This window comes from Pan paniscus, chromosome 8, assembly GCF_029289425.2.
Source record: "Pan paniscus chromosome 8, NHGRI_mPanPan1-v2.0_pri, whole genome shotgun sequence".
NCBI classification, from domain to species: Eukaryota; Metazoa; Chordata; class Mammalia; order Primates; family Hominidae; genus Pan; species Pan paniscus.
This window is the reverse complement of record NC_073257.2, coordinates 31,758,422-31,773,452: the sequence shown is the minus strand read 5'-3', so window position 1 is coordinate 31,773,452 and position 15,031 is coordinate 31,758,422. Positions and strand designations below refer to the sequence as shown.

General features: G+C 34.8%; 1 protein-coding gene across 1 annotated transcript in view; it reads right to left on the bottom strand.

Moving 5' to 3' along the window:
- The window catches only part of MALRD1 (MAM and LDL receptor class A domain containing 1), a 642,247-nt gene extending 634,439 nt beyond the window's left edge, over positions 1 to 7,808 (bottom strand). Inside the window, 1 exon segment of the mRNA XM_055092251.1 lies at positions 6,549 to 7,808. Coding sequence (XP_054948226.1) covers positions 6,549 to 6,678 — 130 coding nt within the window. The 5' untranslated portion in view covers positions 6,679 to 7,808.
- Positions 7,809 to 15,031: the final 7,223 nt, after the last annotated feature.

Sequence of the window (15,031 nt, the reverse complement as noted above, 5' to 3'; positions counted from 1 at the left end):
ATACAGTTTCAATGGCAGCAACCAATTCCTAACTTCCCTACAGTAGGAAAGTCCAGCCAATAGGTGATTTCCTTGCCTTTTTCTCCTTTGAATGTGATTAGCCAGACCAGCCAATGAATAACACTAGTACAAAATGATCAGGGATCATTTTGTTTGACAGACCCTGACCTCTGCAGAAACTATAAAATTGAGATATATAAAGACATTGCTGAAGGGATCAGGGTCAAGAACGAGATGTCTCATTAAAATTAAGCTGGCTTTGCTCTGGACCCAGGAATACCATGCAAAGTAACAGAAGAGGGGGTATTAGAGAAGATTTTAAATAACAAAGCAGTCAGCAGTAGAGGCTGCATTGCCTTCAGTTAGCCATATATTCTCTACTGATAAATTGCATCCCTTTTGATAAGTCCAATAAATGTTATTTTCTAATAGTGAAACAGCATTGAGGATGACACTTTAATTATTTACTTCTAGGTTTGAGGCAGGGGTGTTATAATCTGGTCCCTTAAAGTTCTCTATTTCAATTGATATACTTTTAAATGTAGCATATAGTGATTTCTCACCTGATAAATGCTGAGCACTAAAAATACAAAAGCAAACGAGAACTTTACACGTTCCAGTGTTAGAAGCAGCTGTCACCAGCTTCTACAAAACCCAGGCTTGGTCTATGTGGCAAGAAACATCTATCCATAAGCTCTTATGCTAACAGAAGGGATGTTAAAAACCCAAGCACGGACTGGAGTGATGTTAGCAAGACAACTGACTAGAGACGCTTAATGTATTTTCCCTCCACTAAAAAGGACTAAAACAATGAATAAACAAGCACATTTTGACAACAGCAGCTGAGGGAAAGCACTAGAGTGTTGCAGAGGAATAGCAGTGACCCTGTAGAGCATGGGGACTCAGAATGGATTCATAGAAAATGGAAGAAAATACCCTATCTAGACTGCCCTGTCTCCCCAATTGGGAGAGGTTCAGAATCAGAAGTAATTATCCTTGCAAAGAAAAGGTAAGCAGGAGGCCCCCAGCATCCCCCATCAAAGATCAGTTGCCACAGTTTTTGATGCTACAGAACTCTGCAGTCATCACAGGCCTTAAGCCCAGTCTAAGGTCACTGCCAGAAGTTGACATGGTTATGCTGCTCCAAAGAAGGAGCGCACATTGTGCCTTCTCTTCCCGTGATCTACATTGCTGCTATAAAGTGCTATCTTGGGAATGGAGCCATGACTAGAGTGCATCTTTCTCTGGGATCCAGTAGCCACTGCATCTCCCCATCCATGAGGATCTGCTGGCACTACACTGTGCTCCCACGTGGTAGTGTGCCATTCTCCATCCAAGAAGCTATAGCTATCTACTTCTGTGAATAAATTGCCAGGAGGCATTCCAATCTTCAAATTCAAGTGGCTGCAGCACACCATCCCAGCTATTTGAAGCCTATACCTAGTGGTACTGCTGCAACCCCAGTGGCCAAGCTTATGAGATGTCTTTACCCCCAAATTATAGGCAATCTTCCCAACCAGGGAGGTCATGACTGACCCGGAGATAGAGCAGTCCTCATGCATCCTTGTGTGTGAAACAGTCTGGCACCATGAACATCAGCAAAGAAGCCACACCCAACCCGGTAGTGGAGCAGCCCTGACAAATCCTCAATACACGAAAGAGCCCAACACTTCTGTCCCCGACAGGGAGGTAATGCTTGACCCAGTAACAGAACAGCTCTCATGCACACTTGGCATTCAGAACAGCCCAGCATCCCCACCCCCAGTGGGGAAGCTTGTCCAAGGAGCTGCACAAACTCCTATAACCTAAGTCAATGAGACACCTTCAGGTATTACTGATGTTGACTACAGCTGAAGAAATTGCTCTGAGACTACACTACTGTGCCCAATCGGAACCAAAGTCAGTGTACCCTACCTAACCAATACTCTAAAGCACAGGTGTAGTAAAGGTACCCTATCTAACCAATACTATAAAACAGGTGAAAATATTTCCCCCTGAAAGCCATTCTATAAAATTGTAAGGAGCATTTATTCCACCAGTTGCACAGATATCAACATAGGGAAACAAGAAATACAGAAAAGCAAAGAAACATGATACCACCAAAGAAACACAATAACTCTCCAGTACCTGACCCCCACCCAAAATGGAAATTTATATATTGCCCAAAAAGGAATTCAAAATAATAATTTTAAGGTAACTCAATGAGATAAAAGAGAATATACACAATTCAATAAAATTAGAAAAAACAATTCATGAGCTCAATAATTAATTGAACAAAGAGATATCATTTATAAGACAGAAATCTTGTAGCTGAGGATATCAACAAATGAAACAAAAAATACAATTGAGGATGTCAGTAACACACTAGTAGAACAAGGATTTTCTGAACTTGAAGACAAGTCTTTGAAATAACTTAGGAGGGAAAAAAAGAAGAGAGAATGAAAAACAGCAAGCAAAGCCTATGTGACCTATGGGAAACCATTAAGCAGACAAAGTTTTGCATTATACAATTTCCAGAGGGAGAAAAGATGAAGAAAGGCACAGCAATCTTACTTATTAAAATAATAGTTAAAAACCTCCCAAGCCTTGGGACAAATATGAACATCCATATCCACAAAGCCCAAAGTCTGCCTTAGATTCAATGTAAAGATGTCCTCTTTAAGACACATTATAATCATATTACCAAAAGTCAAAGACAAATTGTGGGAGGACAGTAAAATTCTAGAATATTTGCATGCAACCAAATTTAAGTTGTTATCAGTTTGAAATAGTCTTCTATAAGATTTTTTAAATGTAAGCCCCATGGTAACCACAGAGAAAAAAATTACAGCAGATAAACAAATGAGAAATAGAAAAGAATCAAAGCTTACCACTATAGAAAACCACCAAACCACAAAGATAAACAACAAGAGAAGAAAGAAACAAATTTCTACAAAATAACCAGAAAATAACGACTAAAATGAAAGGAGTAGGGCCTTATCTGTTAATAATAACATTAAATGTAAATGGATTAAATTTTCAAAATATATAGAGTGGATGAGTAGATTAAAAAAAAAAAGACCAAATTATATGCTGCCTAGAAGAGACTCACATCACCTGTAAAATACCCATAGACTGAGAAACTAAAGGAATGGAAGAAAAATATTTCATGCAAATAGAAACCAAAAGAGAGCAGCAGTAGCTATAACTATATCAGATAAAATAGACTTTAATTTGAAAACTGAAAAAATGGATAATGATGGTCGTAATATAATGATAAAGGGATCCATTTAGAAAAAGGATAAAATACTTGTAAATATATATTCACCCAAAACTAGACCTCCCAATATATAAAGCAAACATTATTAGATGTATAGAAATAGATAGACTGCAATACAATAATAGTAAGGGATTTTAACTCCCTACTTTCAGCAATGGACAGATAATTCAGACAGAAAATGAACAAAGAAACATGATATTTAAACTGAACTCTAGATCAAATAAACCTAAAATATATTTGCAGAACATTCTGCTCGATAATTACAAAATACACATTTTCCCATCAGCACATGGAATTTTCTCCAGGATATATCAAATGTTAGGCCACAAAACAAGTCTCAACCATTTTTTAAAAGTCAGAATCATAGTAATTATCTTTTCCAGCCAAAACAGAATAAAACTAGAATTCAACAATGAAATGAACTTTGGAAACTATACAAATACATGAAAATTAATCATACCCCTGAAAAACAAAATAAGCCAATGATGAAATTAAATAGAACATTTAAATATTCCTTGAGACAAATAAAGATGGAGAAACAACCTACCAAAACTTAAGGAATACAGCAAAACCAATTCTAAGAGAGGAGTTTATACCAATAAATGCTTACATCAAAATATTAGAAAGAGCTCAAACAACCTAATGTGTACTTCAAGGAATTAGAAAACACAGGAAGAAACTAAACCCCAAATTAGTAGAAGGAAATAAATAATAAAAATCAGAGCAGACCTAAATGAAATAGAAACTAAACAAAGCAATACCAAAGACAACAAAGCAAAAAGTTGTTTTTTTAAAAAAGATAAACAAAATTGACAAACCATAGCTGGATTAAGGGAAAAAAGATAGAAGATTCAAATAAAATGAGAGATGAAAATGGAGCTATTATGACTGGTTGCACAGAAATACAAAGGATAAAAGACCATTATCAACAACCATAAACTGGAAAACCTAGAAGAAATAGATAAATTCCTGGACACATAAAACCTACTAAAGTTGAAGAAAGAGAAAATCTGAACAGATCGAATCAGTAACAAAATGTCTCCCACCAAAGAACAACCCAGAACCTGATGGCTTCACTACTAAATTCTAGCAAACATTTAATAAATAACTAACAACCTCTCACTCATATGTGAGAGCTAAAAACAAATTGATCTCATGGAAATAGAGAATAGAATGATAGATACTAGAAGCTGTGAAGGGTGAGTGGGTGGGAAGAGAATATAAAGGGGACTGAATATATTCTATGCATGTAACAAACTCACATGCATCCCATAAATATGTAAAATATTTCACTCATAGAATAAATAAATAAATAAAACCAGTCCTTTTGAAAAAAATGAGATTACATCAAACTAAAAATCTTCTGTACAACAAAGTAAACAAATGAGTGAAGAGACAACCTACAGGATCAGAGGCAATGTTTGCAAACTGTGCATCTAATAAGGGGTCAATACTCAGAATATATAAGAAACTCAAAACAACTCATTTTCAAATAATCAAATTTGAAAATGGACACAAAACCTCAATAGCTATTTCTCAGAAAAATGACCAATAAATAGAATATGAAAAAAATTATCAGCATCATTCATCCTCAGGGAAATGCAAATTAAAATCACAATGAGATATCATCTCATACTTGTCAGAATGGCTACTATCAAAAAGTCAAAGTTAATAAATGCTGGTTCGGATGTGGATAAATGGGAATACTTATATACTGTTGGTAGAAATGTAGATTAGTACACTCATATAGAACATTATGGAGGTTCCTCAAAAAGTTGAAAATAGAAGTACCAAATGACTCAGCAATCCCACTTCTGAGCATTTATCCAAAGAAAATGAAATCAAAGAGATACAAATTCAATCTCTGTCAAGGAGATTTTTGCATTCCCATGTTTACTGCAGAACTGCTTACAATAGCCAAGATATGAAATCAACCTAAGTGTCCATCAATGGACAAATGGATAAAGAAAATGTGGTAATATACATGCAGTAGAATTCTTTTCTATTTAACTATAAAAGGAATAAAAGCCTATCATTTGTGACAATATGGATGAATCTGGAATATATTAAACAAAATAAGACAGACACAGGAAAACAAATACCATATTATCTTACTCATCTGCAAAATTTTCAAAAGCTTATCTTATAGAAGTACAGTGTAGAATAGTGGTTACCAGAGGCTGGGGAGGATAGCGTGGATGGTGTGTGTATAGAAACTGGTCAATGGGTATGAAATTACCGAGAGATTGGAGGAATAAATTCTGGTTTTCTATTACACAGTATAGTTAACAATATTATATTATTTCAAAATAACTAAAAGAGAGAATTTCAAATGTTCTTACTACAAAGAAAAGATAAATTTTTGGAATAACCAATAAGTTAAATACCCTGATTTAATCATTACACAATGGATACATGTATTTAACATCACATGGTATCCCATGAATATATACAATTGTGTGTCAATTAAAAATAAAATAAAACTTTTCAAAAGCCAAGCACAATATCAAGATCCTATGGTCTTTCTTAAGTAGATGAAGACATCTCTTCTTGTCTTGAAATATCATTTACCACAACAACTATATCTTTGTACCAAATTGAACTCAGAAGCTTTATCTACAAAATACCTTCTTTATTCTGTTATATCATGCCAAAATATAACAAAATTCTTAAAACCCTGAAATATATGGGTTTCAATATGACTGACTCTTTTTTATTATTGGATTAAGCCTGATATTTTATGCTATTCTAATTTTAATATTGAATTGTTTTTGGAATAATATAAATGAAGAATAGAATATTAGTTAATATAATCAAAGGAACAATATAAATAAAAATTTATATCTGATATATGTAGTTTATTGATGTGTCAAAATAGAAAATAGATTATAACTAATACCTCTATTTTGTATCTTTCAGCAGAATAATCAAACCAATTGTCCAAGAAGACAATTTCAAGTCTATGGAGGCTAGTTTTCTCCCAGTCTCCTAGAAGGCACAGAGTTCTCTTGTTAAGATTTAACTTTAGCCGTTGTAAACATTGCTACAAGATTTCAAGTTTGAGACTAAATTATCCCATTCAGTTCTTTACAGCATCAGTCAGTGAAAAACAGCCAAACTTCACTCCCAGTATAGATCCAGTCACTGTTATACAATGTATTAGAACGAAAAATATCCCACATGAAAACATCAGACAAAAATAAACAGCAGATTAAAGTCGTCACAATGTTTAAATTGCACTGAAATCTTTAAACACAGTAAAGATCAAAATGAGAGAAAAAGTTCTTACCATTGGCAGGCAAGCAGCCTGAACTGAAAGATATATCATCAATAGCAATGACTTCATCCTGTTCATACGTTGAAGCCATTTGACCTTCAAAAACAACCTGCACAAGAAAAACAAAACAAAACAAAAACATAAAGCAAGGAACATCACTGTCTCACAGTGCTATGAAAGAGAGCCTGCAACAGGAAGCATGTCACTCTCTAGAAGCACTTGGGTGATCATGCCAATTCCAGGTGCAAAGAAATCAAAGCAAACATTCTCAAAAACAAAGAAATGCAGGGTCATCACTGTATCTCAAATGTCTGGCATAGGATAGGTAACATGATAGTGAAATGCAGCAATACTCACCCAGATTTTTCCCTACAACCATCTCCTATGTTCACTTCCTATGTGTTCATACTGTTTCGCATTTACCTGCTTTTGGATCCATGCTCCATCCTGAGCTCCAGTTCTTGGCATTTTGCAATTGTGTCCCATCTTCCCCTTTGGTTCTCTAAATCATTTTTTTTTTTTTTTTTTTTTTTTTTTTTGAGACGGAGTCTCGCTCTTTCACCCAGGCCGGAGTGCAGTGGCACTATCTGCAAGCTCCGTCTCCCACATTCATGCCATTCTCCTGCCTCAGCCTCCCAAGTAGCTGGGACTACAGGCGCCCACCACCACGCCCGGCTAATTTTTTGTATTTTTAGTAGAGACAGGGTTTCACCGTGTTAGCTAGGATGGCCTCGATCTCCTGACCTTGTGATTTGCCCGCCTGGGCCTCCCAAAGTGCTGGGATTACAGGCTTGAGCCACCGCACCTGGCCGGTTCTCTAAATCTTATCGACTCTTGCCTTAGATGTCATCATCATGCTATCCTATTGCACATTTTCTGCCATTATCTAAACATCGACTGGAAATGATTGTTCTGTGACTTATTGTTTAAATGACTGAACGTGGCCTGTCACAGTGCCTCACGCCTGTAATCCCAGCACTTTGGGAGGCTGAGGCAGGTGAATCACTTGAGGTCAGGAGTTCTAGACCAGCCTGGCAAACATGGTGAAACCCCGTCTCTACTAAAAATACAAAAAATTAGCTGGGAATGGTGGCGGGCACCTATAATCCCATATACTCAGGAGGCTAAGACAGAATTGCTTGAACCGGGAGGCGCAGGTTGCAGTGAGCAGAGATCGCACCACTACACTCCAGCCCAGGTGACAGAGCAAGACTTGTTCTCAAAAAAAAAGAAGAAGAAGAAATGACTGAACGTGACATTAGGATGTGAAGCCCGCCCAAGACACCACTAAGAAAAGATACTCTGGTATGATTGATCTGAGAAACTTAAAAAGAAGCCAGTCTCCGATTTTCTAATTAACTAAATCGATAGAAAATTGGCATGTTGATGGCAGACATTATCCCACCCTTATTAATGAGTATCACTGATGTTAGAGGCTTTGTGCATTATTCAACCTTGTTTACAACATAAACATTTTATTTTTCAAGAAGTCAGCCCAGATTTTTAGGTTTACAATTGATCTGGATGCAGCAAAACATAACAGATCGTTTTTCTATGGGAAATTCTTTCATCCCTGTACAATATGCTGTACCAGTATATGTCCTTTCAAGCCATATGCTACCTATCACTCTATTAAAAGTCCACCGAGAAACATCCACAACCTATAGAAAAATCTGACAATAGGTAGTCCTAAGAAAGTCGTATTTTCTTTATACAAAAATAAGTGTAACTACTTAGAAAATAGAACCATTTTGCAAAGGCCTGGCAAAGATTATTGTGTAGAGATAGTTTTATACAAAGGCAGTATAACATAGTGATTAAAAGTATGGCTAGAATCTGAATCCAAGATATAGCTAGGATCTGAAACCAAGTAGTTTGATTCAAAAGATATTTTTTCAAAAAATATAGTTTTTATATATGTAGTTATATAATATATACTATATAATTTATATCATATATGATATAATATGTTATACCATATATGTTATGTTATGATTATATTATAATATAGATTATAATTAAATATAGTTTATAATTAAAACATTATAATATAGATAATGTTATAATTATATTATGACATATAATATAAATTAACATATTATATAGATACAGATATTTTTAATCAAGCTACTTGGAGATTATATATAATATATATTATATATTAATATATATTAATAAATTTGTAATATATACAAATATGTTATAGATATATCTCCAAGTAGAGATATAACATATTTATGTATTATAAATTTATTCTATATGTATCCAAGTTGGATATATAATAATATAATATAATATACATATTATAATATATATATTATATATGTGATATAATGTATATATTATAGAATATATATTATATATACATATATGTATAATATACCTATATCATTATATACATATATGTACCTATAGTATATGTATTGTATATATTTTGCATATGTATATATGTATATATACATAAAATTATGTATTATATATACAGATTATATATAATAAAATATACATATTATATATTTTATATATTATAATATCAATATTATATATTATATAATGATATACATATGCTATATATTTTATATAATATACAAGTATTAATTATATAAATTATATAATATGTAATTATTATATTATATATTATTATAATATATAATATATGCATAATACAATATACATACCCAAGTTGGTTATATATAATATATAATTACATATATTATATATATCCAAGTAGTTTGATTCAAAATATCTATTTATAATATAGATATATGTTATATATTTATTACATATTATATACATTTTGAATATATATATATGTATTTCAAATCAAACTATTTGGATTCAGTTCCTTGCTATAACACTTAATAGCAACAGGACCTTGGAGAACTTATTTAACATCTCTATACCTCAGTTTTCTTCTTTGTACAATGTAATGATAAAATGATAGCCTACATGATAAGGAAAAATGAGTTGCGAACATGTAAAACAGTACCTGGTACACAGTTAGCATTAAATAATGTTCACTACTGCTATTGTAACATAGTTATTAAAATATTTAAGCTGTTATATGAATTGTGTGTTTGTAGGTAAAAACCTATTCTTTACAAATTAACATTTTATTCTTTCTGAAAGCTTTTTCATAGAGATAGTCTCTAGCTGTTGCTGAGTTAAGGATACGCCTGCAGTCACCATAGTTTAAAAAAGAAGTAGAAGTAAGTGTTAACTATATCACATGTCTCTGGGTTTTTTTCTCCACACTCCTCACCAAAAAAAAACACCATTCATCTTCGGGGTTGATAAATCAGAAACTTACATAACAAATGTTAATCTCTCTCCTGAACTCTCCTCCCCAGTTTCCACAGCCTGCTGGACATTTTCACTCAGATGACACAAGTCATTTATAATTCAAAACACTTTGTCCTTTCTCCTCGGATTGGAGCTCTCATCTCACTCTCATTTCCTGACAGTGGTACCAGAAGAATGCTGCTCTCCAATGCTCAAAACTCCAAAATGACCTTGAGAGTCCCTTTCTCCTCCATTCTCATTTCCAATGAGATAAGCTCCATTAATCCCTATTTTCCTTTCATTCTTATTTCCTCTCCCATGTCCTCACCCTGGACTACTGAAGTAGCTTTTAAATTACTTTCTTGCTGTAATCCTCTCCTCATTAGAGTTTGCCATAGATATTATATGTTTATTTGATTTTGTTAAATTACATGTTAACTTGGTATAACTGATGAAACGTTATTTTGAAAATTCGCTGCCATTTGAGTCCACTAGCCTAGCAGGAAGGAACATTTTTCTTAGGGAAATAACTATTTCTCGAAGTGGAGGGAAATTTACCAATGGGTCTATGTGGCTGTAAAACACAAGACACATCAGGCATAATTAAATAGTCTAGCTAGACAGATTTAAATGAAAAGAGTTGACAAGGATTTGGGTTAGAATCTGGAAAATTAGCTAAAGAAAGTGGAACCCCAGGATGATTAAAAAAAAGAAAAAAAATTATTATTATGGTGGCTCACACCTATAATCCCAATACTTTGGGAGGCCAAGGCAGGCGGATCACCTGAGGTCAGGAGTTCGAGACTAACCTGGCCCACATGGTGAAACCCCATCTCAATTAAAAATACAAAAATTAGCCAGGTGTGGTGGTACACACCTGTAATCCCAGCCTCGGGAGGCTGAGGCAGGAGAATCGCTTGAACCCGGGAGGCAGAGGTTGCAATCTGAGATGGTGCCACTGTATGCCAACCTGGGTGACAGAGTGAGATTCCATCTTGAAAAAAAAAAAAATATATATATATATATATATATGTTCTATGGAGGGTCCTGGTCAGAGCTGTGTTGGTGTATGGTAGTTTTATTTTTAGGAAAAGTAGTATCTAACATTCTTTGTTTTCTCCAAAACATCAGCAAGATTATTTCCCAAACACCCACCTCATTTTAATAATGTTGGAGAATATATATATATATATATATATATATATATATATATATGAGCAAAGCAGCAAAATAAAAGTGGATCATAGGAGAGATCATGGAGTTCCTATACCACAGAAGTCAGGTATGGCCTGCACTAATCCAACAGTGAACATGAAACAAATTCCTTTCACCCCAAACATTTTAAGAGAAGATGGATGACCTCTGAATAGACGTAAGTGGTCAGCACTCAAGCCACTTGATTTAAATGTTAGAGGAAATGGTGATGACCGATGGATAATACTATCTGGATGGCATTGATACAGGAGCTAGAAAGAAATTATTTAGGCAGATAGTGAGGGTAAAAGAGTCCTTGGCAAGGCTTCCCTTCTACCAAAAAGCAGCCCAATAAATTACTTTCTATAACAAATAGCAGCCTGAAAAATCGAGCTGTAAACATAGATAAGCAAACTGGAAGCTTGCACGGGTGAATGCCGGCAGTTGTGCCAATAAAAAAAGGCTACCTGGGGGCCAGGCATAACCAATATAGAAGCTCCGTCTTGCCTTTTATTACCACATGCACAGTAAAGAAACGGGCAACATGGCACCAGCCAGTTAGAGAACCATTTGCATAATAAAATATTAGTGTGGGAAAGGCCAGCTTTTTGTGCCCTATGCAAACGGCACACCTACCCCAATCAGTTTTTTGTGCCTTATGCAAATAACACACCTAGTTTGACCAATCTTTAGTGCCCTATGTAAATCAGACACTGCTTCCTCAAGCTCATCTATAAAACCCCCTGCATTTCGCCATGGACTGGAAACCCATTCAGAACCCCTCTCTCTGCAGGAGAGAGCTCTTCTCTTTCTTTCACCTATCAAACCTCCATTCTTAACCTCACTCCTTGTATGTTCACGTCTTTGATTTCCTTGGCATGAAACAATGAGCCTCAGGTATAGCCCCAGACAACGAGGCTGCTTCAGAGTGAGTATAAACATTAAAAACACTTACGGTTATATGTATTATGTAAGAGTTTTCTTAATTAGTAGTATACATTCCATTTATTTCCCAAGAAAACATTTGAGACACAAAATGATGAGAGTAATTATTTCCTCATCATATGTTATCATAAATATTATTGAATTAAAAGGGAAAATACCTCGGATTTTCCTACAATCAAACAAAGAGGAGGCAGGACAAAAGTGTCTATTCATTTATAAGTAAAATAAATTGAACCTTGACTTATTAGAAAATGCAATTTGAGAATGAAAAATTACTTTCTTCACATAATGGCTTAGCATTTCTCATCCTTGCATAAATCTGTTTCTTTTAAACTCTTAGCTTTTAGGCCTTGGCTGTTTTCATTATATTTAGAAAAATTGTCTTCAATTACATGACCCCAAACCAGGCCCTGGGCTCTTTACAAATCCATTTCTAATGTGCTGATCTTTATGCTGTACCTCAAAGACTCTTATCACTACGACTGAATGATACTTCATAATGCTGGAGAATCACTATTCCCAGCATCTTAAACAGTAAATGAATAGTCAAGCAAAACAGAATCCTAGGGCTATGTACAACTGTCCTTGAGAAGCTAAAAACACGAGATGTTTCAGATCTCAAATTTCAGCCCACATTCTCCCATCATATAGTCTCCATTACAAAGGACTTCTAGTGCAGGTGGTAACATTTTTGACATTTATTTAACAAAAATGTATTAAACACCTAATATGTGCTTGCACTGATCCTTGTACTTGGAACTAGACCATGACCAAGATATGTAGAATTGTTCATGACTGTATCTGTGTCAATGTGGCTTTTAGTTGATTCCATTTCTATCTGTAGATTCCAGAAGGAAATAATCACATATGAGAAATATTTAATCCATAAGACAAGTTACTAGTTATGATATCAACAACTTGCTAAAAAGAAATGGTAGATATAGAATAAAGTGCAGTATTCCCCTGGCATTATGTGCTATTCAAGTCCTTGGTCTCTACTTCTCTTTATTGGACCCCACTTCCCACCACTAAGAGGGACAAGAGAGACTTGAAAGAAGCATGTGCTTTGCTCTTTGCTGATTCAATAGCAAGTCAAAATCTCAACTTGTGGGCAGAAAATGTTGCTTCCAATGGCAGAAATCAATTAATTTGAGGGAAGCATCCTTCTTCTTGATTTAGGTGTAGTCTTTTACTACACACACTTTCATTTCCTGTCAATGAGAAGCAAAAGTAAAGATGTTCTTGGAATGCATTTCTATTTTAAAAAAATTAAATGGTCAGGCACAGTGGCTCACGCCTGTAATCCCAGCACTTTGGGCTGTAATCCCAGTTCTTTGGGAGGCTGAGGCAAACAGATCATAAAGTCAGGAGTTTGAGACTATCCTGACCAACATGGTGAAATCCCGTCTCTACTGAAAATACAAAAATTAGCCAGGCTTGGTGGCGCACACCTGTAATCCCAGCTACTCAGGAGGCTGAGGCAGGAGAATCGCCTGAACCTGGGAGGCAGAGGTTGAAGTGATCCGAGATGGTGCCACTGCACTCCAGCCTGGGCGACAGAGTGAGACTCCTTCTCAAAAAAAAAAAAAAAAAAAATTAAATGTAGATATAAATATACATGCAAAAGGATATTCCTTGCAGCAATGTTTGTAACAGTAAAAACTAGAAGCATCCTCAGCGTCTATCACTGGGGTCGGATTAATGAATTTTGGTAGAGCTATATAGTAAAATACTATGCAGAATCAAAATCATGCTGTTTTTGCATTGTGGTAGGCTATATTCATTACCCCAATTTTTCACAGCTCCTGGTATTCACATTCTTTGTTAGTATATGCCCACACTGATTCTGCACTTGACCTTGTGATGGGCTTCAGTCAATAGGGTAATGGCAAATTCAATGCAAATAGAGGTTTGACAAAACTCTTATTGCCTCTGCATCAGCTCTTGGATCCCTGCCTCTGTAATTATAACATGCCTGAGCTAGCCTGCTTAAGAGATGTGAGAGGTAAATGGTGAAAAGCCAAGCTTTCCAGTTGATACCATTATAGACCAGCCAGCTCCTAGCCCACTTACTAACAGATGCATAAAAAAAATACAACTAAGATCAACCTATATTTGAAGAACTACCAGCTGAACCTATAGACACATGAAAGGTAAAAAAGGGCTATTGTTTTAAGTCATTAAGCTTTGGGATATTTTCTTACACAGCATTACACTGGTAATAGATTAATGAAATGTACTAACTCAATTTCAAAAAAATATACTATTGAGTCATGAAGGCAAGTCAGAAAAATGATTATACGATGATTACATTATACAAAAAAGATGTCTGATTCATATATAGAAAAAAGATCTAGTACAGAGGGATATATACCAATATTTACAATATTTACCTCTAGGAAGAAAAATAGATTGGGGAGTATAAGGTAGATTCTTACTTTAAAATCTATATAATCTTTATTGATTTAAAAAAATTTTCCTAGTGAGCATATTTTCATGCATTACTTATATAATTTTTAAAAATCTTCAAGACAAACCACAGCTATAAATATCATCATCACAATATATATTTTCTCTTCACCTAGCTCATTTGTTAAAAGGACATAAAACTTTATGTGATGAATATTTTAGTGAAATTTCATGTGACTTGCAGAACACTTTGAAAATTGAAAATTGTTTAAAAACCTCTTCAAGGAAGATGTAAGATAAACAGGCAGACAGCAAGCATAAGAACAGATGTGTGGTTTACTAAGTTCTTCATACTATTTAAATATAGCCTTAATTAGGTTAGATGGGAAACAACAGAAAAAGAAACACTCAGAATCCTCTTGAACTATCTGGGAGGCTCAGCATTGTCAGTACATTAGATATAAATACTATTTCCTTGAGCCCAGAATTGTCCCAGTACTTCAGTTGTGAGAGATGTTATCATTTTAGAGCACCTAATTCTAAAGCATCTTTATTAAGGAAGTGTCTTAGTCTGTTTTCTTTGCTATAATGGAATACCACAGACTGGGTAATTTACAAAGAACAGAGGTTGATTTTGCTCACAGTTCTGGAGGCCAGGAAGTCCA